We start from the raw sequence: 25966 nt of genomic DNA, 5'->3' as shown, positions 1-25966 counted from the left end.
ATTTTCCTCCCAAAAGTTTTATACTGCAATTATCAAAGAACTGAACTGAGATATTCGCATCGGAAAATTGTCTATGCTGTGTTTTACAATTCAATGTGTTTCATTCAAATTGCAATTTATTTGTAGAGACAGTTTTGAATTGACTATACGAGGTGTTCCTTAATTGGAGGTACAAACGAAAACGACATATTCCTTGGATCATTTTAAGAAATAAAGTACTATAACATGGGCCCGAAAACGATTTGTTTTCGAGATATAAATGGTAAAGTTCAACTTTTTTCTCATAGTACCTCCCCTTCACAAGATATTTAATTTAAATTTGGCATAGATATTTCAATTCAATGTTTTCATTTTATGATATGCCAATTTTGAACGCAAATCTACAAGGTGGATTTTTTCTGAGAGAGTGCCCGCTTCTTTCCACCAGAACTTTTTTTTTGGTGAATCACTGGAAGTTTAGAAAAATGTGAAAAAAAACACTGGTCCAGTACTACACTTTATGGTTTCTTGTCAATCAATTCTACAGTATCTAATACTCAGGAAAATTCAAATTATTATAAGATCCAGTGAGCTGTGATGAATAAATAATTATTTATAGGAAGTTTTGGTACTTATTTACCCAATCTGTAGAGAAGATCAATAAAGATTCAATAAACTATTATATGCATCACAAAAAAGTAGGACTACAAGAAACACCCAGTATCTCGAAAACAAAGCATTTGTTCGTACCTCCAATTCAGGAACAATCGAATGGAAGGTATGAACAATCGAAAGAAAAGTATGCTATTATTTCTAGTAATTTATGGTTCAAACTTCGTTATCGAACCCTTCTTTCTCATATTAAAAAAGTTTATCGATTGTACCAACAACTTACTCGTATTTAGCAATCTAAATAATAGTTCTCTCATCTGAACTTTTAGGTTAAGAGGGAATACCACAACGTGGTTGATCAGTTCAAAACGAAATCAGAGATATTTCTTCATACAAATCACCGATTCCGATAGGGTTTTCACATAATTAAACAATAATCTACATGGAAAAAAGTGAATATTTCTAATTTGCGAATTAAAAAAAAATTGGTAACTTTCCGTTTTTCACGGAAGAATTAATGATATGTACCGTGTAAAAAGCACTGATATATTTTCAAAATATTCGCGAACCCACCAAAAATCATTACAAAAGAGGTAAAATCAAAATTTCGTGAAAGACTTCGTACAGTGCTGCCCCCTACTTATTTGCTTCGAATAGAAAGAAGAATGAAGAAAGAAGATGAAGTGAATGTAAACCGTACAAAGTTTTGTCATCGCAGCAGCGCCAGAGCGGGTATGAATGGCCAAAGTTTGACTGATAAGCCGAAAACTACGTGATAGTAATCCCATTTAAGATGTATATGATATTCGAATTCATATCCGAAAAACTACTGAAAATGTTGACTTATATTTCTGACAATATATGGCATACAATCACAATGACCATCCAACTATATCATATCCCTGTTCACAGGGTGATATATACAACACATGTACCTACCAACGCGAACAGGACTACTCTAGAACTTTACTCTTATATATTTTCGAAAACTAAGTTTTTTTTTTAGGAAGTCAATGTTACATATTAAAGGGGAATTGGCACCGGGCAATACAACTAGTTTTGCTTTGATTTATTATTTCAATATCAATATATTCTGTTTCATCTATGTTTTATAACTAGTATCCTGAGTTTCTCTTCAACGAGAGCTCTCTTCCATAATAATCAGCATAATGTACGATAACAAAAGTGAGTTTAACGGTGTTCAAGTTAAAATAAACTTTGCATCTTAGATGATTTTTAATTCTAACGTTTATTTCAATTCATTTTTATCATGTCTATTTTTAAATTTAATTTCGAGATATCTTGTACGTGCATGATTGACAACCACGTGTTCTGAATATAAAAAAAAATAGCCTCATTCTATTCTTATATTTTGATGTGGAAGGCTAATTGATATATTCCTTTACTTCATTTGCTGATTAAAGCATGGAAATAGGTGAAATTCTGATATTATTCGCAAAATTATCCGTTTTTCAAGCTTTCTTCAGATTCTCCATTCTCACCAGGAATTAATATGTTTGTATTAGTTATAGTTTACAGCTTTCATTAGTTGAAAGACTGCAGTATTCCTCAGAATTTTCATTTCAGCATTTTATCGCCTATTAATTCAGTTTTCCTCATCTCATTATTCTTCATTTATTCCATAATGCTTTAATTCGAGACTTTCAATTTAATTTATCTGGCTTCCATATTTCGATTAAAATCTCCAATTTATTCTCATTACATTCATTCAATATGGGAATTCTTGACTGTTCATCGTTGTGAATTAATTAATTAATTCATCGTGAACTGAGGTACTGAAATTCCCACATCAGAACCTGAATATCATGCTCCATGTTTGTTACGTCGTCTTTTTATCAAATAATGTCTGTAGTTGTGTTCAATTTTAACTTTAATTCGACAAATATTCTTCACAATTGAATTGACAAACTACTTCCAAAAAACTTATGTCAAAAACTATTTTATGTCAAAAACACTGACTCTGATCTAACTATATGAAATAATACATATAGTACAGAGTGAAGAGCAACATTTTCTCCCCTCCGTGAAGAAGTTTCAGCTTCTCTCACTCTAGCCATCTTCCATCTCGATTCTGCACAACTTTGCAGCCGGGCGCTTGAATACTCCGTTACTAGTTCTGACACTCACTACTCGAACTCGTCCATCAGGGCCTGGATAAAGTGTCTCTACTCTTCCTAACTTCCACTGTCTTCTTGGACAATTTTCTTCAACAATGATGACTATGTCATTGATATTCAGCTGCTTTCCGTCATTATTCCATTTTGTTCTTTTAGTGATTCTTGCCTGGTCAATATCTCCGAGTGCTCTCTTCAGCTCTTCTGCGTAGGTCGTCTTATTGCCGTCGTCTTTGTTGTAGGTTCTGGTGGCAATATCGGCCGAATTCAACTTTGAGGGAATCCAATTCCAGTTGTTGATATTTGTTAGTTCTTGGATCTCTCCGATGCGGTGACTTTCGAACTGTCCCAATTTGTTTCCATCACCTTTGATCCAACAAAGTACCGTAGTAAAGTCTGACCATAAAAATACTTCGTCAATTTTTATCTCCAAAGGGTCCTTGATTGTTTTTGCGAGCCTGCTTCCCATCACCGCAGCCTGCAACTCCAAACGTGGAATAGAAAAGGGTTTTGTTGGAGCTACTCTCGCTCGGGCCATAACAAGAGTTACATCTATACTATCGTCCCATCCAATCCCAAACCGCCATATGTCTTGTATGAGGATAGGTCCTTTTATTGTGAAATTCACAATGAGTCCTAAAGGGTCGAATATTGACATTACCTTCTTCAAAATTTGTCGCTTGGTTGGTCTACTATCTCTAAATTTATCTTCGAATTTTGAAATTCTGAAACAAAATAGATCCAATTTTGAATCCCAAGAAAGGCCAAGTACTCTTTGCATTGTCGAATTCGAATCCACACAGAAGTCCTTGAATACTGAATCGTCTGATGACAGTTTTTCTATGACTTCTCCCGAATTGCATATCCAGTTGACAAGCTCAAATCCTCCTGATTTTTGAACCCGTGACACTTCGGAGATTGTTTCCAAGGCTTCTTCTACAGAATCGGTACAGTCAAGATAGTCGTCTACATAGTGTTTTTTTGTTATAGCATCGATAACATTTTTCTGGCTGGATAACTCCTCAGCATTCACATTTTTGACGAACTGGGCACAGGTTGGGGAGCAAGTGGCACCAAAGGTCATAACTTGCATTTCATAAACGTCCCATTGTCGATTCGAATCCCCATCTCGCCATAAAAACCTCTGGGAGCTTTGGTCTTCCTTTCTTACCATAACTTGATGGAACATTTCTCTGACATCACTGCAGAATCCAATTTTCCTTTGTCGAAATTTAATCAATACCTCCACCAATGATTGTAGTAAGTCTGGGCCAGATAGTAAATTATCATTCAGACTAGTTCCGTTCGATTTTGAGGCGGCATCAAAGACTAAACGAAGTTTATTTGGCTTATTGGGGTTAATTACTCCGAAATGCGGCAAATACCAGCATCGAGGACCTTCTTCATTGGATTCTGCAGGAGTCAACTTCCTTGCATATCCTTTCTCGACGTAGCTTCTTATTTTCTCAGAGTATCGCTTCCCAAAGTCCCTATCCTTCTGTATTTGTTTCTCGACGCATTTCAGTCGCTGAATGGCAATTGTTTTGCTCTCTGGGAGATGGATGTTGTCTTCCTTCCACAGCAGCCCTATCTCGAATCTTTTTCCTACACGTCTGATTGTATTTTTCATTATCTCCATAGCCCTCTGTTCTGCTTTATTCACGTTCGTTTTCATTGGAACTACTCCAAAGGCATCTGTGGTAAAAGATTGTTTCACCATTTCATGGAGTGAATCGTCGGACATTCCAGAACTGCAGATGTGGAAGGAATATACCTGTTTTTCTTGTCTGATACAGTTTCCTCCGTGAAGTATCCAACCCAGATTGGTTTTTGTCGCAATGGGAAGATTGTCGGTGCTTTGAATAACTTTTCTGGCTACAGTGAGGCGTACATTGTCTTGACCCAATAAAATCATAGGGCGTTCTCCTATTTCGTGGAAGGGAATTCCTGACAAATAAGAATACCTTTCCCAATCGGATTTTCGGATCTCTTGAATGGGGAGAGCTAAATTTTGTACTGTTCTGACATTTTTCATATTGAAAATCTTAGCTCCGTCGAATACTCCCGATATATCAATATTTAAACAACTTGAATCTTCATGGCGAGAGGCTAAATTGTTAGTCCATTGGATGCAAAGCGGTTGAGGTGTGCCATTCAGTCCCAATCTGTTAGCTATCGACTTGTCTACGAGAGTCACAGAAGAAGCTTCATCACATAAAGCTACGGTCTCCAAAACAGTGTTGTTTCCATACAACTTCACTTTCACCATCCTCAACAAAACATTGCCTTCTCCATGTCCAACTGCAAGCACGTTCTCATTGTTTTTAAATTCTGTCTGGGTTGAATGGGTATCAGTTTCTTCGATTGATCTTTGGGAATCTTTATGAAGCAGCTGATGATGGGAACGCTTACAACCATTGATGTTACACTGTCGTCTTGCTCTGCATTTCATGGTCTGGTGATTACGTCGGAGACATGAAAAACACAGTTTCTGTTTTGTAATAACCGCCCATCTTGTATCAACGTCGTCAGAGGACATTTTCGAACAATTCTCTATTTTGTGTCCTTTTACTGCACAATATTTACATTTCTCGTCATGATTTTTTATATCTGTCGAAATCAAAGTAGTTTCTTGTCGTCTTGCCGAGAACTGAAGTTTTGGTTTTGTTTCTATCTTGAAACTATTGGAACTATTGACAAAACACGCTGCAGTTGCCTTTTCATTAATCCAGATAGAAAAGTCGTTCAGATTTGTCGTTTCCTTTTTTCGCATAATTTCTTCTCCCCATTGGAGTTTCAACGAATAAGGTAGTTTCTGAACCAATTCTCGTAGTATTTGCGGATTTTGGAGGTGTTCAAAATGGTCCAATGATTTGATCGTAGCCACGAGACAGCAAACATGATTGGAGAGGTGAATCAAAGTGTCCATGTTGTTTTCTCTAATTGGTGAAAGATTTCTCACCTTCGTGATGAGCCCCTCGATGATTTGGTCAGGTCTACCAAATCTCATTTCGAGTGTCCTCAAAACTAAATCAATGTTGTCTGGGGACGTCATCATTCCTGATACTGCAAGCTTGGCTTCACCTCTTAAACATTTTTGAAGTTTTATCATCATTTCTTCTGAAGAATATTCGCATAATTTTGAAATACGCATGAAGTGTGAAATGAATGTTGGCCATTCTTCGGAATTGCCGTCAAAAATACAAAAATCTTTGTCCACAACTTGCCTTGCTGCAAAAACAACAATGTTCTTCAAAATAGTTCATGCCAATTTCAGGTAGAGAAAATCCGAGTGATCCAGACGAAGGGAGGAGACGCACGTCCCAATGGACACACTTCCGTTAATTCAACGTTGAATCGTTGAAATTCACGTTATCTGTTGAATTTTCAACGTTATCATTTTGGTTTCAAGATTAACGTGTTTCAGATACGTGTAGATAAAGATAAAAATTATGAATCGTTTGAATCCTCGTAACAACACCCTGATGTACATCGGAATTTTGAAAATCAGTTTTAATATACGGAAACATCACTAAAAACTAAACTGAGACGTGTACTTCAAATTTTCGCGCAGACAGTTTTACAGTTCTGTTATGTTGGTTATAAGGAAGAAGATCTATAATACAGAGAGAATATTCATTTGTGATGTCCAAACATTTGTTTGAGCGGTTGTTTACTATAATATATTTGAATTTTAGTGGCTCTTTGCTAGTCCAAGAAAGTCACCCATAACACGCTGAAATTGTCAGTTAGAATACTGAAGCCAAGCAACACCGAGCGCAGTTATAACTTGGATGAGTGAAGGCTTAGGAACACAGCGTGCTGTGAGCTTTAAGTTTATTTTTCTCAGCCAAAGTCCTCCGCTTTAGAAATGGAAAGGTATATTTGGCAGAGATCACTGTGTGCCCAACTGACGATACTATCAGTGAACTCAGGATGAAACGACGTAACACCCTCACAAAATTAGCTTGGGTCGAGTAGGTCTCGCCAACATGAAATATTGTATTTGGAATGTTCAAAATGTACCAAAAATATAACCAGAATAATCCATATGTGATGTGTCTATTTTTTGTTGAATAAATACAGAATTGTTTATACATATATTTGAGTGTTTCTGTCAATGTTTCTGTTGATATAATAATTAAAACATATTCGTATATTTAAAAACAACGTCCAATATTGATTTAATACTTCGAGCAACTAAACATTTATTCCCGCGACTTTTTATCTGATAAATAATGAACGGTTGGTTACCGAACAATTTCACAACGTTATATCAACGTACCTGTGCCTATTGGGAATGGCTGTCCGAAATGTTATTTCTCTGACGGTGAAGAAATTTTGCAATTGGATTCAAGATAACAGTTTTAAGTTTTACGCAAAAATTTCGAATAGACTTGAGATTTTGCGTTTACCTATATATTGAATAACAATTTCAAGTTGAATGCAATTTTTGTTCTGATTGAGTCGTTAGAACCATAGAAAATCCAATGAAAACAAAAAATTGAGTTTAGACCAAAAGAAAAACGTGCAAACATCGGAGGTGAGTAGTGTATCCATCATAAAACTGTATCCATCATAAAACACACGGAAAAAACGTAAATTTCCGAAGTTTGTGTTGCCAACCCTTTGCTAAGTCACCGATGTGCTTATTCTCATTGTGAGTGTTTAAATCATTCGTAATAAGAATTAATTTTGGTTGTTGTGGATTCAGCAGACCAAGATTAAGATATAATTCAGGAGGTGGCTGAGATGAAGTGGAATTTGGCTGGTCAGATGGGCTCATAGAACAATCGTATGGTGACCCAGACCAACAAAAGGAAGCGTAGTGCGCCACAAAAAAGATTGACGATATAAAAAAGGTGGCTCGAAAAAATTGGGTAATCGAAGCACAAGATAGGGAAGCTTGGTGAGTTTGAGAGATACCTATGTCCAGGAGTAGATGATTATGGGTTGAGAAATAAGAAGAAGAGATACTCATTCTTAGCAGCATGTATAGTACATCCAAAGTCACTTGGAGGAAGGCAGAATGTTTCGATGATACAAGGGTTGTCCAAGTTTCCAGAAATTTCTTTGAAGCCAGTGAATTTATTGCCTAACAATACTTTCAAAAAAACCCTGGTACTTAGAGGATGGCAGTATTCACTTCAAAGGGACATCTATGGCCAAGCGTTTTTATGGACTAGTTCAAGTGACTTTGGATATACTATACATAAAATATTGATTTCATAAGAATTCAAATAAATCATAGTTAATCTTCCAGAATACTATAAAACGGAAAAGCATCACAGAATTTGATTTGTGATTAGTAGTCTTTCAAAGCTAGGCGTCCATTAGGCGCCTTATGGACGCCTAGCTAAATAAGAGTTTGGCAAAGACATTTTTCTTCGATTGGTGAACTATAGAGTATGGACATCCATCTACAGAAATATAGGTATTTAATCCAACTGTATGGTATGAATATAATCACGAAATACACTGCGCAAAAAAATTAACGCACATTCTGAAAATCTCAATTTTAATTGAAGTTGACTTTATAACTTATTTTTTATGTTCTCTCGTGAAGGTTTTGAACAAAACAAGACACATTAAATGGAAGAAAAATTCAGGATTTCACCGAATTTTATGTGAAAGGAGAGAAATAAACAATTTTCAAAATACTGGATTGCTGATAAGTGATTTAATACTTGGTATTTCCACCCCTTGCATTAATTACAGCTTGGCAACGACGGTTCATACTTAAAATGAGTGATCTTAAAATGTTCTGATCTAATCCTTCCCAGATTTCACTGAGTTGGATTCCTAAGTCATTAAGAGTAGCTGGATGGTTTTCTGAACATCTCAGCCTTCTATTGAGGTTGTCCCAAACCTGCTCAATCGGATTGAGATCTAGACTTCTTGCTGGCCATTCCATTCAAGAGACTTCAACCTCTTCAAGGTACTCCTGAACGATGCGCGCACGATGGGGTCTGGCATTATCGTCCATAAAAATGAAATTTTCACCAATGTATGGGGCAAATGGCACTACATGCTCTTCAAGAATGTTCCTTATATACCCATCAGCATTCATAGCTCCATTATCAACGACCACTAGGTCTGTGCGAGCAGTCAAAGATATTCCACCCCATACCATAATCGATCCTCCCCCGAAACCAGTAGTATTCAGGAAATTGCACTGAGCATATCTTTCATGTGGACGTCTGTATACAAGGGAACGTCGATCTCAATGGTAGAGGCAGAATCTAGACTCATCTGTGAAGAGAACTCTTTCCCAATCAGCCTCTTCCCAATGGATATGCTCTCTCGCAAAATCCAAACGCGCACTTATATCGGCTGGGGTAAGAGCTGGACCTCTTACCGCGACACGAGGCCTATAATCATATTCTCTGAGGCGATTTCTTATTGTCTGAGTGCTAATTTGCACCCCATGAGTTTGCTCAAGCTGAGTTTGAAGGAGGCGAGCGGTTGCAAACTGTTGTCTCAACGAAGAAACTTTCAAGTATCGTTTTTGAATGACAGTTGTTACCCGTGGTCTACCCTGTCCTGGTCTTCGGACATTCATACCTGTCTCCATGAATCGCTGCAACATTCTGGACACACTTGTATGGGAAACTCCAAACCTTTCTACAATTCTTGTGTATGTCCACCCTTCTTCTCGCAAAACTACCGCTTGGGCACATTCCTCTTGGGTCAAATTGCGTGTTTCGCATTGCATAGCGATCGAGTGTAGAAAATCAAACGAAAGAAGAACTATTGATCACTAGAATTGATCGAGAACAACTGATTTCAGAATGAAGCCAATACATACCAAATCTGATAATCTCAGCTTTTTTTATTCCTGCTGGGAAAAAACATCTGTATTGAAGAAAAACGTTGAAAGTGGATAACATATGCATTCATAATTCTGATAAAAATAATTATCATTGAGAACACCTTCAGTTGTAGAATAAATTTGAGATTTTCATAATGTGCGTTAATTTTGTTGGGCAGTGTAGTTTTCAATTCTTACCTGGGTATCTACGAAGAGGCGACGCATCAGCATCGCCATGGAGGCGACGCATATTGCGTGGCATAAGCTTTCCCCCACATCTCAAGTGTCAAGGGAATTTCTCGAACCTGAAAAGAAGAAATAAACCTTTAGTGAAATTACTTTTTTTAATCAATTGAGAGAATTTCCATTCCATTCCGAATATTCGAAAACAAAAGGTACTGGAGCATCATCGAAACCATAAAAGGTGAATTTTGAGTTGACCGCGTCATAAGAATCCTGAAAATACAAGAAGAACTTTGGAATAATATACCCAATATTTTCGAGATCCGATAAAGAATTGAGATTTCGCGTGTAAATAACTAGGTCGTCCGAATTTTATATTTTGAAAAAATCTATTGTAATTTCTTATAAAAATAAATATAATTATATTTATGTACTTATGCCAAGTGAGAAAATGATTTAAATACAACTAACATCAAGCTAGACGCTGATGTTCTATAAAGATAGATAAGACTATTTATTCATTTCCCATTAATGAATTGTTTTTTTTTTTGAGATGATTTCTTTTCGAAAAACATCTTTGGCGAAAAAATCAGAGATGAGGGTGTTCAGCACAACTGAACTAGTTGAGAAAAACCAGGAGGTCTGATCGATTGAGAAATGCCCTCCGACGACATCAAAGAAATAGTGTTTTATCTATTGTCCTATTTTGAAAATTCCCAGTCTAATCACCTGGATCAAAGTTAAACAATATTTTCCTGACACTTATGAGAGTAAGTCTTGTGTAAGTTTTTCTCTAGGGGTTTTCACTTGAACCGAATTATAGTTTTTCTGTAGATTTATTATTATTATTATTCAAAAATCAGGATGACAGAGTATTCCCTTGGTTCATTGATATTGTGGTGACTCTTTGCTATAGTCCCTTAATATGCATTTTGGGCCATAATTTTATGCATCAAACTAAACTTATTTTTCAATGTACTATCACCCCTAGAATGCTCAGTCACATTTTTGACTCGCGAATGTATAGATTTTTCCCAATCTATCGACTAGAATAGAAGATTTTAGAAAATATTCACTCAATGATATCCCAAAATTGTTAACAAACTTTTGACAATAAAAACATAAAAATTATAAAACTAGTTTTTATCATGATCAACTACAAATTAGTACCGGCTGAAACAGTTCAATATTTGAAAATGAAGCAAAGTATAATTTCGTAACAACATATTTGAAAATACACTAATAGTTATTGCTGAAAACTTATATGGACCCAGAATATATGATTTGTATAATTCGTGAACATATTCAGAACTTCTTAATACTTTGTCATCGCTTTTATAGAGCACGATGGATTCAACGTGACTATAAATTATTCTCACAATTGGATGTTTGAAAACACTTTCCATAATTTATCGAACGTCCAACAAGTCTTATTGTGGTTTGAAACCCTTCCTTCTAGAACAAGCTTAGAATGTTGACCTCGTTGGGGATGCACCCTTCCATTATAAATGAAGGAGACAAAACTCGCCCCTTGATTACAGTCCGATAAAAATAGAAAGGGCTTTTACTCATTCACTTAAGTGTTTCCTCTTGAACACAACAATGGCAACGGAAAATACATTTCGTTATTATCCAGCGTTCCGGCCGAATTTATTCATTGTGTAAAATTAATAATAGTAAGTTGTTCTCCACTTCAATTTATGTAAAATATATTCAGCAATTCGTGCTCGAAACTTTAAATAAAAGGTGGTATTTCTGAATGTTCTTGTTTATCTTATAATAATGATAATGTATTGCTCCATTTCAATGATTGAGATTCAAACGATACTTTGCAATGTCAAAAACTATTTATTTATTTATTGAATCTCTTAGAAACAGCAACTAGACATATAAGTAATACAAAAATCTTTTTTGAACCTTCTCAATACAATAAATATATGTGGTTTCCAATGGGTTCCAAATTTGAGACGCATATTCTAATTATGGCCTCATCAAAGTATTATACAACAGAATGACCTCGGCCCTTCAAGAGAACGAGACAATTGAAAATTTTTCAATATTTTGGTACCGGGTTTTTCACCATAATTTGACCCCCCCTTCAAATTATGTTTGGCCTATCTCTCTGAGTACCTCAGAGTTTCAAATTTTAAGAACCACCTGGCATGCTCAGTAATCAGTTTTCAATTGGTAGGCTGCAACGACTTTAAATGCCCTTTTTTGAGTATGCCATATATCATTGCCAACGAGATTACTCAAAAAAGCCATTTTAAGTCATCGCTGCCTACCACTAGAAAACTGATTACTGAGCATGCCAGGCGGTTCTTAAAATTTGAAACTCTGTGGTTATCAGAATCAGAGAGATAGGCCAAACTTATGTTATAACGGGTGTTTTTTTCGAGGTATATAACTTTAAGTTGGCATTACTGTTCAAGATGGCGACCGATTTAACAGCTGTCAAGTGATTTATCCTCAGTTTGGTTTGACAATTAATCATGAATTAACCCACGCCTGAACAACGCTTGCAAATAGTGCAAAATAAGATTGCTGTTGTTCCCGATTTTCATAAGCGAATTTTGTTCAGCGATGAAGCGCACTTCTGGTTGAATGGCTAAGTCAAAAAACAAAACTGCCGCATTTGGAGTGAAGCTAATCCTCACGTGGATGTCGAAACACCGTTACATCCAGAAAAACTGACTGTTGGTGCGCTTTATGGGCTGGTGGAATTGTTGGTCCGTACTTCTTCAAAAACGATGATGGCCAGAACCCTACAGTCAATGTCGATCGGTATAGAGCCATGATTACTAACTTTTTCATTCCTGAATTGAACAACCATGATGTCCAGGAGCTGTTGTTCCAACAAGACGGCGCAACATGTCACACAGCTCGTGCCACAATCGATTTATTGAAAGACACGTTCGGCGACCGCATAATTTCATATTTTGGACCTGTGAATTGGCCTCCAAGATCTTGTGATTTAACACCGCTAGACTACTTTCTGTGGGGCTATGTAAAGTCATTGGTCTATGCGGATAAGTCACAAACCCTTGACCATTTGGAAGACAACATTCGCCGTATTATTGCCGATATACGGCCACAAATGTTGGAAAAAGTCATCGAAAATTGGACGCCCAGATTGTACTACATCCGAGCCAGCCATGGCGGTCATATGTCAGAAATCATATTTAAAATGTAATGCCACAAGATTATCTTGCGGATAAATAAAATTCATGTCAATCGAATAATCATCGTTGTTGTATTGCAATTTAAAGTTCTATAGCTCTAAAAAAAAATACCCTTTATATTCGAAATCAGGGGAAAAAGATCTAGTCAAATAAAGAGAAATATGCAGGGAGTTCCATTTGAAAAAATGAAGTTGCAATCAATATGTTGCCCACTTTGTATACATTTCGTTTTGTGAAATCATTTAAAAAAAACTAGTCAATTTCGTAAAACTTTTGTAGAAAACATTTTTGTACCTCTTTTAGCAACAAAGTTAGAGGGAGCTCAAATTATGGTGAAAACCCCGGTACATTCTGTTATCCGAAAATTATTTATTCCAAGTTGAAGCAAATCACAATCTGTCTTTCTTATAATTTTCTGAATATTGAAATCGTTCGCAAAAACTTCTCCTGTGAAGTTTGACAATTTCTCTGGCAACGAATTAACAAAACAAAACAAAAATTGAGGACCCAAGTTCCTCCCCTGCGGTACGCCTGAAGTAGCAATGGTTGGTTCTGATCTATAATTACCAACTGTGACGCTCTGTACTCTGTTGACTATTCGAAAGATATGATTCAAAAAAATTATAAATTTCCTTTGTAATTCCCAACTCGACAAGTTTACAAAACAACAGTTCAACAGTGTTTAGGTTATTATGAAAGAATAAAATGATATCAGGCCTTTTACATTTTTTTGAGGCAAATAAATCGATGACCTTCTCGTCTTCAATATTTATTTCTCTGTGAAACTTCTATTTGGAAAACCCTTCAACAGTTTTAGACCCTAATGCTGAGATATCATATGATTTCTTCTCGATGTTCCAGTATGGGTGTTAAATGGGTCGGAAATATCTTATGACCATACGACCAACTTTATCTCAAATAGCTATCCATTCTTTGAATTGATGATAATCCAACTCCGTTTGGTTCTCAAAGTTAAAGACTTGGTGGCGATATCTAATAGCTTACATAGAATTCTAACGCTCATGATTTTTCACTTGAAAATGCGGAGGTAAGTTTTATCGATTCAACGTTTAAGCGTTTGTACTTGGTAGAACAGAAAATGGAGGATAAAGTCCATCTATAATCAAAATGTGATTAACCAAGCGATCATTAATTCCACCAACATTTTAGCCTTCAGAATGGACGATTAGATTGGGGCATACATTTCGAGTATTCTCTCTCGCAGACATCCCAGTAGAAATTCTGATATACCGCTGAAATTAAATCGTCTATTTGAGAGCTGACAGAATACACTTCATTATACCTCTTCTTTGTCCTCGATCCTTTCATTCCCATTTACGATGCTCCCAAATGTCCAATGGTGCTTGTCATTTATTAGTACGCGTCACGTGCCGGTTACGAATGTACGAGCAAAGCCTTAATTTTATACTCTCGGGAGAATGAGAAAAATTGTTGGGTTATTTGATTTCATTTTGCGAACACAGTCTTGAATGTGTACACATTAAGTCATAAAGTCACATGTTAATGAAAAAGCAAATTAAATGAAATGAATTTTCTCCGAGCTTGTCGACTATGAAATATCTCGTGTTGACTACCAATCTCCACAATCAATAAGTGTGGAGTATCTTTCGAAAAATTCAACTCTTTGTCTAATTCAACTTTTTTGTGCTGTTTCATCTCAAATTTGGAATTGTAATATTATGTATTTAGGAGCACTGGATCGACAGGAAATGTGGTTATACCGGCAATGTGGATCTATGCTTTGTGGATTTTCCGGCAATGTGGGCAATGATGATCTATGGGCAATATGGATCTATCGGCAGTGTGGATCTATGGGCAATTTAAATCTACCTACACAAGGTAGATCTACTGGCAATACGGATCTATGAGCTATGCGACAATTTTCAACCAATATTATAATTCAATCTCCGTTTTACACAATAGTGACCCGTAAACACAAAAAACTGATACATCTCCCCTCTTCCAATCTTCAATTCAGAAAAATCTAAATCGGAAATCATTTATAACTTAGGCGCAGTCCAATCAGTTACCGATACCTTTGATCCAACAACCAGTAAAGATATTTTTAGTTGACATTTATGTCCTCTAGTATATGGATGGTGCTAGATGACCAACGAGCTGGCGCGCCAAATTAATTAAATTCCTCTCTCTCACTCTCTTTCTCTCTCTCTCTCTCTCTCTCTCTCTAGTATATGGGGTGACAGAAAGCCTCGAATTCTAAGATCAGCTTGTTGACAGGGGTACAAACCACTTAACTATCTTGTATAGATAGTCGCCCAATGCACTTCCTCCCATAGCTTGTTAAACTTTGTTCTCCTAGAAGCAGACATTATTGCTTGCGATGGCCTCTTCATATTATTATAAGGTGGAGACAGATCACTTTGCATAATCCTCCATAAACTCTGGCACATGAGGAAAACAAGGTCTTCAGAAAGTTCTCCACACATCTGATTTAAACCTCTCTTGAAGATGTTTACAGGGCTTCTCGAATTTTTGTATAAAATAGTATTTCCAAACTCTCCTAATTTGCACTATTAGATATTTTCTTAAATGAAGACAAAAATGATAATGATTTTGAGTTCCACATCAATCTGTCATTGTAATTAATAAACTGACAATGTCAAATGCTGCTCAATGTGAAAGAACATCGAATATAAATATGATTTAAATGTCATTCCTACGAAAACATAAATGTGTGGAGAAGTACAATAAAATAAAAACTTGTTGGAGAAAATCAATCTTCATCTGAATCTTGAAAAAAAATTGTGAGTGCTTGTGCACAAAAATGAAATTTTCAAATTTTGTGTTGATTTTGGTTGGATCCAGTGGAATGTAAGTAGCTCGACAAGCAAAAGATTTTATTGTTGATTGTTCATGATATTTATAGTGCCACAGCGATGAACAACACGTAGATTGGAATCTTAGTAATTAACCGAATGTCTTATTTTCTGATGAGGCAAGATTTGGACTCAATAAAGATTTGAGCAAATGTTGTGTTTGGAATTTGTCAGGAAATGTTGAAAGGTTGCAGCATGTACAAGAAGTTCCTAGGTGGAACTGTTTTGGTATGAGGCGGAATTTCATATCAAGGAAGAACAAATCTCGTTTTGATGGAAGAATTGATGACTTAAATGCAACAGATACTTCAATATGTTGTTCCTTTATAGGTACCGGGTTTTTCACCATAATTTGACCCCCCCTTTAACTTTGTTACTAAAAGAGGTACAAAAAAATGTTTTCTACAAAAGTTTCACGATATCGACTAGTGTTTTTTAAAATGATTTCACAAAACTAATTATATACAGAGTGGGCAACATATTGATTGCAACTTCATTTTTTCAAATGGAACACCCTGTATATTTTTCTATATTTGACTTGCTCTTTTTCTCCTGGTTTCGAATATATAACATATGTTTGGCCTATCTCTTTTATTCTGAGTACCACAGAGTTTCAAATTTTAAGAACCACCTGGCATGATCAGTAATCAGTTTTCAAGTGGTAGGCTGCGATAACTCAAAATGCCCTTTTTTGAGTTATCTCGTTGGCAACGATATGACATATAGTCAAATTGCCAACGAGATAATTCAAAAAAGGGCATTTTAAGAACCACCTGGCATGCTCAGTAATCAGTTTTCAAGTGGCAGTCTGCGATTACTCAAAATGCCCTTTTTTGAGGTATCTCGTTGACAATTTGACTATATGTCATATCGTTGCCAACGAGATAACTCAAAAAAGGGCATTTTGAGTAATCGCAGACTGCCACTTGAAAACTGATTACTGAGCATGCCAGGTGGTTCTTAAAATGCCCTTTTTTGAGTTATCTCGTTGGCAATTTGACTATATGTCATATCGTTGCCAATGAGATAACTCAAAAAAGGGCATTTTGAGTTATCCAGCCTACCACTTGAAAACTGATTACTGAGCATGCCAGGTGGTTCTCAAAATTTGAATCTCTGTGGTAATCAGAATAAGAGAGATAGGCCAAACATATGTTATATATTCGAAATCAGGAGAAAAAGAGCTAGTCAAATATAGAAAAATATTCAGGGTGTTTCATTTGAAAAAATGAAGTTGCACTCTATATGTTGCCCACTCTGTATATATTCCGTTTTGTGAAATCATTTTAAAAAACCCTAGTCGATTTCGTGAAACTTTTGTAGAAAACATTTTTTTGTACCTCTTTTAATAACAAAGTTAAAGGGGGGGTCAAATTATGGTGAAAAACCCGGTACATATATGCTTTTCTCTTGAAACATGAGGATGCCCGTCCGAACACTGCACTTCGAATCTTCTAGATTTTTACGAAATCAAGGCTTTATCATGGCCAGCCCAGCCACCTGATTTATATTCGCTTGAACATGCATGGGATATGCTATAAAAAAAGTTTCTCACGGTTAAAATCAATTTCATTGTAGAATTAACTCTTTCTGGCTCTACAACTCCCTATTGACCAATTGAAAATTTTCATCTGCTAAGGGGATTTTTCGTTTATTTTCATTCCCCATATTTGAAATTTATTGTTTTAAATTTCATTTTGAGATTTTTTTGTGAAAGATTTTCTTCATTCTACAGTAATATAAAAAATAAATTTGCAATTTATAGCGGGTAATTTTTTTTGAGTTGAATCAGTTGAAAAACTTCAAGGAGGAAATGTCCTATTGAAAAATAATTCGAATGAAAAATTGATTGGTTTTTGAGACTTTTTTCATTAAGATTTTTCCTTTTCTTAGTTTTTAGCTGATTCAACTTCAAAAAAATACTCGGTATATCATATTTAGTTATTATTAACATCGTATTATCTCTACAAAATAAAGATAAAGAGCATATCTCTTGATTTTTGTCCCATCTCATAAATTCCCGTTTTTCAGTGTTTCCTCGGAAAAATATTGCACAATGTCAGCATCCAGAATCAGTTGCACTTACGACCCCAAAGGAGAATCATCTCTATCCATTCAGATGACAGACATCAAAGCGCTAGATTTATCTGGAACTGAAATTCACGAGGTCAGGTCATATGTGGAAGACTACGTGAACCTCGAAGATTTGAACCTTTCCAGTTGCAGAATAAAAAGTTTGGGGAAAGGGACGTTCGCCCAACTCTCGAAACTCATCAAACTGAATCTGTCCGACAATCTGATCACAAGTTTCGACGGGAACTCCTTCGATAAACCCAACGTCCTGAATATACTGATTTTATCGGATAATCTTCTGAATAGCTTGAGCGAACTGCATTTGGACGCGTTTCCGAAGCTAAATGTGCTGGACGTTTCAGGTAAGGTGCGGGCATTTGGAGAATATTGTTCTTGCCAACTTTTTTCATTGATAGTTGTCCTTATAAAGGGTTTTCCAATAAAAGGTTTCATTTTGATATAACAAAAAAGATGATATTTTAAGAGAAATCAATGGATGTTTATTTCATTGTAAAGATGAAGGTATGTCATTGAAAACGATATCAACTAAATGGCCGCAACGGTTACGGTTACAGCATCATATCCTTTTTATGTCATTTTCCCTTCCTCTTCACCATCATTATGGTCTTGAATCGATGGTGTAGCATTGGCATAGAACTTATCTTAAATCATAAGGTCTTGGTAGCCAATTGTGAGAACCTCTTCGAGAAATAACACGATCAGAAAACTTGTCTTGCAAAATTGCCATTGTTTCGCTACTTTAATAGCTTGTAGCGCCATGTGGTTGATAATGAACGTCGTCCACAAGAATATCTTCCAATTGAGGGCATAAAAGAATCATAAGCTTGGTAGGGGAATCCATTCACCATTCATTAATGGCTGCACCAGCCTCATTTTCCAATAAGTAAGGTCCAATCACACAAGCAGCCCGAAAACCGATCATTCATGGATTTTCTGAACCCCTAATGTGGCAATTTTGCCCATTTACGTAGAGTCCAAGGCAAAATACTTACATTTTAAATATGATTTCTGGCATATGACCGCCACGGCTGGATCGGATGTAGTCCAATCTGGACGTCCAATTTTCGATGACTTTTTCCAACATTTGTGACCGTATATCGGCAACAATACGCCGAATGTTGTCTTCCAAATGGTCAAGGGTTTGTGGCTTATCCGCATAGACCAATGACTTTACATAGCCCCACAGAAAGTAGTCTAGCGGTGTTAAATCACAAGATCTTGGAGGCCAATTCACAGGTCCAAAACGTGAAATTAGGCGGTTACCAAACGTGTCTTTCAATAAATCGATTGTGGCACGAGCTGTGTGACATGTTGCGCCGTCTTGTTGGAACCACAGCTCCTGGACATCATGATTGTTCAATTCAGGAATGAAAAGGTTAGTAATCATGGCTATATATACCGATACCGATCACCATTGAGTGTAACGTTCTGGCCATCATCGTTTCTGAAGAATTACGGATCAATGATTCCACCAGCCCATAAAGCGCACCAAACAGTCAGTTTTTCTGGATGTAACGATGTTTCGACATACACTTGAGGATTAGCACCACTCCAAATGCGACAGTTTTGTTTGTTGACGTAGCCATTCAACCAGAAGTACGCTTCATCACTAAACAAAATTACCTTATGAAAATCGGGATACGTATTCCGCACAGAACCATTATTTTCGAAGTGAAATTGCACTATTTCCAATCGTTGTTCAGGCGTGAGTCTATTCATGATGAATTGCCAAACCAAACTGAGAATAAATCACTTGACAGCTGTTGAATCGGTCGCCATCTTGAACAGTAATGCCAACTTAAAGTTATATACCTCGAAAAAAAACACCCTATAGAAGAGAAGATTGAGAAAGGGAGTCCATGATGCCAACTAAAAAAAAAACACCCTCAAATGTTATATGGTGTTGAAAATACGACGTGGACAGGCGCTGGAGTATTTGGGTTTGGCAACAAATGCTCACTATAGGTGGCTGTCCAAGTGTCTTTCAGGCAGATATACTTGCAAACAAAAGATGTGTGGAAGTGAACCTTGTAAGACACTATCAGGTCACTCGGGAATTGAAGTGATTGAAGAGGCCATACATTTGCCAAAAAACGAACACAAACTCCTTTCCTTGAACCAGAATCTTTTTGTGGTATATGTAAATGTACCTACAAGAAAGAGTTTCAGGAGAAGAAAAAAGCCGAGGAGGATTCTGCCTGGGTTGGATCATTCTTCGAAACTTTGATACTGCAAGATCTAAGAAGTATCTTGATCTTGGAATATGCTAAACTTCCTCACTGGATTCCTTTCAGGCAATTCCCGTCTCAGGAAGCACCTTGTGATAATAAATCTGACAGAAAACGACGAGTCTGTGGGGAGAACGAAGAAACTCCGCATCGCCTGGTGACGGAATGCCTGGCCATTGCTAGCCAACTCAAAAAATACTTTGGACTAGTGACTTGTAGAACTGAGGAAGTAACCTCAGTCAAGCCATATCCCAGATACTGAAGTTCATTAGAACTCTAGAACTGGATGGCGAGCTAGATATTTATACGACAAAAATGGCGAGAACAGCTCTGATGGGGAAGCACTATAGACCATAATGTCCGCCACTCACGAAGCGTTTCTTCCAGCGTTTGGTAGCTAGCGTCGAAGAGATTCCAGTCGGGCAGTCAAGTTCATACTCTGATTTTCAGTCGTACGGCCGTGTCCCGAGCTGTCTGACTGGAATCTCTTCGACGCTTGCTACCAAACGCTGGAAGAAACGCTTCGTGAGTGGCGGGCATAAGGTCGTGATGCAATGAAATCCCTATTTAATCTTCTATGAATCATTGAACTTATGACATCATTGATGTACTTATTACCAATTCAATTTTTTTTCGTTTCAGGAAATCAGTTGAAATACCTCACCGGTGACGTTATTGAAAAAATTAGACGAAATCCCACCTTCTCACTTTACGCTGCTAATAATCCTTGGAATTGCAGCATATCACATTGGATGAACTTCCTGGAAACAAATGAAGACTTGAAGAATAAGTTTTGCCATTCAAACTCCAACTCTTTTTTGGGGAAGATCAAATATAAGGAAGGTAAAAGGAGAGGTGATTTAGGAAATAGTATTATACGAGAAAGTTGTGGCTTCTTCAAATGCAAGTGGTGGATTATTGGGTCTCTTTGGATTGGGGTAATCTTGGGAAACGTGAACAAGTTGAATAAGCTGTTGTATCAATCTAGGTGCAGAAAGAAGAAAGCATTTGGTGAGACATATAATAGTGTAGATTTAGACAAAGTCTACCTAAAACGTAACCTCTTATTTATATTTGATTTAAATATCTCAAAAAATTAAGGAACTATGGAGAAATATTATCTTGAAACTTCAATACTCAGTTCTTTTGAATTTTGAATTTACTGATACTGAATTTTGAATCACTCTGTCTATGTTATACCCGTTTCAAGCTTTGTGGAAAATTTCGTGTGGATAGCGTCATAAAAACCGTAGAAGATTCAAGCGAAATATCAAAAAAATAAAATAATACCATGACAGCAGATCAGAGCGAGTTGAAATTTCTCGGTAGCCTATCACAACAGTTCCTGTAAGGTTAACGCTCAAGGAAGACTGAAGCGAAAGTTTTATGCAGATTTTTCATACAACAATTGTGTGGTTGGAGTGTTTTTGTGTTCATGTTACGGTAGAGATCACAATTTGCATTAATTCCCTTTTCCGAATGCATGAAAAACATATAAACAACGCAGTACAATGTAATTCTCCCGTTAACAAATGGGTTGTTCATGTCCTGAAGAAGGTTGCAATCAAGAACCGAAATAAAGGGAATTGATCATTAAAGAGTTGTTATACAGGGTGTAAGTGAATAAGTGCAACAAACTTTAGAGGGTGATTATGCATGAAAAATATTAAATAATGACAGTTTGCTGTATAATTTTAGTCTCAAATGCTTCGTTTTCCGAGATACAGGGTATTAAAGTTTTCCTTAAAAACTAACTATTTATTACTTTGAAACCGGTCAAAATATTCAAATGAAATTTGGTGAACTTCTAGAGGTAGTAATTGTGCTTTTATTGACATTCAATTAAGAATTTCAAATACGCGCAAATGGGTGATGATCTCGTTTTTTCGAAAGAAAAAATGGTAGACCATTGAGATATTTCAAACTGAAAATTATTTTCAAATTCCTCGTTCAATTTGTAACAAAAAAGCCTCCATACCTTTCTGTTTGGGGTAACGTTTTTATGCAAAAAAAATATTTCTTCAATAAATTATTCAGGGTGAACTCAATTTCAGTTCACTACTCGGTTCGATAACTTTGGAGTTATTCAATTTCTTATTTATAACTCTAGAATTAATACATTGATTGTTTTAATTTGTAGGTATTAAAGTCTAGATATTGTAATGCTTCGAATTAGGTGTCATGCCAAAATTATCTAGTGTTATAGATATAGGAGTGCGATGATCCTTTTTCTATTGAAAATCTGGACCACTCCCTTTTTTTTTCTCGAGAAAATCATTCCATTTCTGAAATCATCAGTTTTACAAAAAAAATGTCTCTTGAATTTTTTTCATAGAATGTATCATTTTCCACAAAAATGAAGTATTGTAACTTATTTACCAAATTTGAATCCCTCATTTTTGCGTCTTTGCGAGGTGTGAGTTGAACGAAAATGGCTTACATTTTGAACAATTTTCGTAAATTTTGTATTGTTTAAGTGTCCGATAAATGTTATTTCTCAAATGCTCAATTAAATGTCATTTGAAAGCGTTATAATAAACTCCGCCAATTTTTGTACTTTCATTCATCAATTGGGAAAATGTGAAAACTTTATTTTGTGGATAGTTTTGATTTGTACTCGATTATCTCGAAAATTGTACAGTCTATGAAAAAAAGTTGAGAAGACTTTTTTTTTAATAAAACGCTGGTGATTTCAAAAAAAGAAAAATATTTTCTCGAAAAAAAACAGTAGCCTAGATTTTCATCAAGAAAAGTATAGTCGCATCCTTGTATCTACGCCACTGGATAATTTTGGAAGGAAATTATTACCTAATTCAAAACACTTCATTATCTCAACTTCAAAACCTAAAAATTAAAACAATCATAATATAGTTATAAGTAAAACATTGATTTTTTAAATTTGAAAACCAAGCATGTTGGGATATTATGTTCATTTAATTTTTTTTTCATGAAAAATTTTGTTCTATCCGACGCCAAAGTAATTGAACTAAAATCTAGACCACCCTGTTTATTATATTATAGATAGAAATTAGGTAAATCCCTAAAATGCAAATCGAATGCAAGTAATGGGTTGACAAGAAAAACACAAATTGAGTTATATTGATATTACTATTTCAAAAACAAAAAAATTGTCTAGTTTGAAATAAAATCAAATTCACTCCCATCCAACATAATCGAATACATCTTCATCGTTAATTTATGGAAAAAAGGAGGTATTTACCTGTACCTACTATTCAAAAACTCTGGATTCAGATAATGCAGCGTCATAGGCATTCATCAGTTTCGCACAATAGGCGAGCAGGACTTCTATTTCTCCAAAATGAGATATGGAACGATACAACGGATAGATTCGCATCGGAGAATAAATTGTGGAGTCGACTGATGGAAAACGCGGTGAGCGGAAGGATATAACTGAAATTCCGTGAACATAATGGACTATGATATCTCCGAAATCGACAAACCTTTTATTGATGTATTGTCGAGTGATGGTCAGAAGCCAGAGGTTTTCACGTATAGGCCCCAAAGCGTATCATTGGTGGAAAGATCCATCGCTTTCATATATCAGTATACGAAGTGATATTGATCTTGACAGAACGAGAGAGAAAATTTCCATTATGATGTAATGATTCGAAATTTTGATATCAAAATGACGTGAAGGATTTGATGTTCCATCATAAAACATGGGTCATTTTTAAAAATATCTAGCTAATATTCGAAATATCACAGGAATAACTTTTGACAACTTTTTCAGTGAAAAGTCGACCGAATAGAAATTTGAAGATTCATAATATAATAATATGGAATAGCAATTCCAAGCACCAAGCAAAATTCTGTGTTAATAGCTACTTTAGAACCATAGGAAATTCAAACAATATATCGAAAATTTACATATTAGCCTCATCAACTTCAATTTGAGACAGAAAATCTGAACTTCATTACGGAGAATGTTAGAATATACGGAATTTCTGTAATATTTTCAATAATCCTTATATCAAACATCAAATATCAAGTATGCTCTCATTTAAATTTCAGACAACTGTAATAGATAGATAGATAGATGGATGAGAATTATTACTGTTTTGAATATATCAGAGCCACATTAAGTCATCTTTGTTTTCCAGAAAAATCAGTTGGGACCGAAGCAGAAATTCACCATTCATTACGAGATAGGGTTGTACCGACTGTTGAAGAAATGATAGCGAAATCAAGGACTTAAGGAGAATAATTTAGTTCTTATAAGTTTTCAATACCAATTTCCCTCAATTTCTTTCAAATCAAATGACTTTATCTTTTTGTATATGTTAAGAGTTATAATGATATTGTAAGAATTAAATAGATTTAATAAAAATGATTTATTCAATTAATCAATGAATAATATCGATAGATTGAGAATAATTCTATAACCAAACTTCATAAGGACGAAGTATAAAGGAAAGAGAGGAAAAAAAACCGAAACGACAATAAACCTAATATTAAAAAAATATCAAGAAATTCTCAAAACGGTTTTTCTCAGAACCAAACAATCAGTCCTTCTCAGGACCAGAACCCTGAAGGCGTCAGGCGAATGCTTGTCGAAACGTCGGAAGCAACCAACCGCACAGATGATGGAAACGGCCCAAATAACTATTTAACATATAGACCATCATCACAATCAAGACAAAAATTAATCCTCAAAACTTCACAATATAAAATTTTCCTCAAACGTTTTTCTTTGATTGAAAAAAACTATCCTTTTTAATGACAAAAAAATTATTGAATTTATAAACTAGGGGAACAAGTTATAATAGTCTTATTCTTGAACTCTGTACTTATGTATATACGATGAATTTGTTCTTCAGTTGACAAAATTTATATGTTAGGTTAAAAAAAAAAAATAATTTCTAAACAGAGAGATAGATGATCTTGTATATTAAAAAGCATTTTATTCTAAAGGTGTGAAAATATCTCTATGTATTTTTCAATTTTTTTATAATGAATATGGAATAATCGTCATCGATTTAAGCTCATTTGAATTGTATGATTCGGAAATTCGATGATATTGAACGATGAGCTGAAATATTTTGAATGTTGTTTTTGTTGTTCAACAGAAAACTGTTGACACATTATATTTATTAAGGGTTGCGCAACATTACATTCTTAGTGTCACCAGTAAATGCATAATCTCAATTAAGATCTCATTTAGAAGAACAACAAATCTTCTGTGTGTTCAATCTTTTTCTGTGGCACCAAAAACAAAGACTCTTCTTTCTTAGAAATTTGTTCATTTTTTCCCTCTAACAGCCATAATTTCATGAAGACTAAACATTTCTACCCCTTCACTTCGAAATAATTCACCGGAAATTAAAGTATTTTTTCGAATAGTTTTTGAGCACCTGCTCTTCGAACATGGTGCTATAACATTTCGTGACTTTTTGAATTTTGAGCCAGGAATGGTCTCAAATAATAATAATTACTCACTGATGATGATTTGGTAGTTGTTGGAAATATTAAATTTTTCCTTTCCACCATTTATTGAGATATATTGAGAATCAACAATAGTTCAAAACACACCTGGAAAAGCCCTTCATAATTCCTTTCAGGTAATTGCAAAATTCATTATAAACGTTGCATTAATCTGAAGCTTGATCACTTAAGGCCTCTTTTTTCATTTAACCCTCGTTTATATTTCAAACTTGGGGCAAACAACAAGAACACTTGAATTAATGATGATAAGAATTTGAAACCAAAAAATATGTCTACTTGAACTTAAGATACAACTTGTAATTATCAAGATGGTAATAAGTCAAGAATTACATTCGGTTCTTTTATGTTAATGCTTTTTATATTGAGCCTGTTAGGTCTCATTCTAGAACTTTTTATGAGCTTCAGAAGGAAATTTTAGTAA

The 25966-nt window shown here is 35.5% G+C and overlaps 2 protein-coding genes across 6 annotated transcripts in view; one reads left to right on the top strand and one right to left on the bottom strand.

Annotated features, from left to right (window-relative positions):
* LOC123674060 (kazrin) overlaps nucleotides 1-25966 on the bottom strand; it is a 122307-nt gene that overhangs the window by 49259 nt on the left and 47082 nt on the right. For all 5 annotated transcript variants that reach the window (XM_045608896.1, XM_045608898.1, XM_045608900.1 and 2 more), the window contains exon 2: nucleotides 9736-9842. In XM_045608896.1, the coding sequence (XP_045464852.1) occupies nucleotides 9736-9774 (39 nt within the window). In that variant the 5' untranslated portion in view covers nucleotides 9775-9842. The remainder of the gene's footprint in view (nucleotides 1-9735; nucleotides 9843-25966) is intronic.
* Nucleotides 15610-24422, top strand: LOC123674065. Its single transcript, XM_045608912.1, has 4 exons — nucleotides 15610-15755; nucleotides 17792-18195; nucleotides 20725-21093; nucleotides 24204-24422. The coding sequence occupies exons 1-4, from the start codon at nucleotides 15709-15711 to the stop codon at nucleotides 24296-24298; spliced, it is 915 nt and encodes a 304-aa protein (XP_045464868.1). The 5' UTR covers nucleotides 15610-15708; the 3' UTR covers nucleotides 24299-24422.

Source organism: Harmonia axyridis, chromosome 2, assembly GCF_914767665.1.
Source record: "Harmonia axyridis chromosome 2, icHarAxyr1.1, whole genome shotgun sequence".
NCBI classification, from domain to species: domain Eukaryota; kingdom Metazoa; phylum Arthropoda; class Insecta; order Coleoptera; family Coccinellidae; genus Harmonia; species Harmonia axyridis.
Note: the sequence above shows the minus strand (reverse complement) of the source record. Positions and strands in the feature narration are given on the sequence as shown.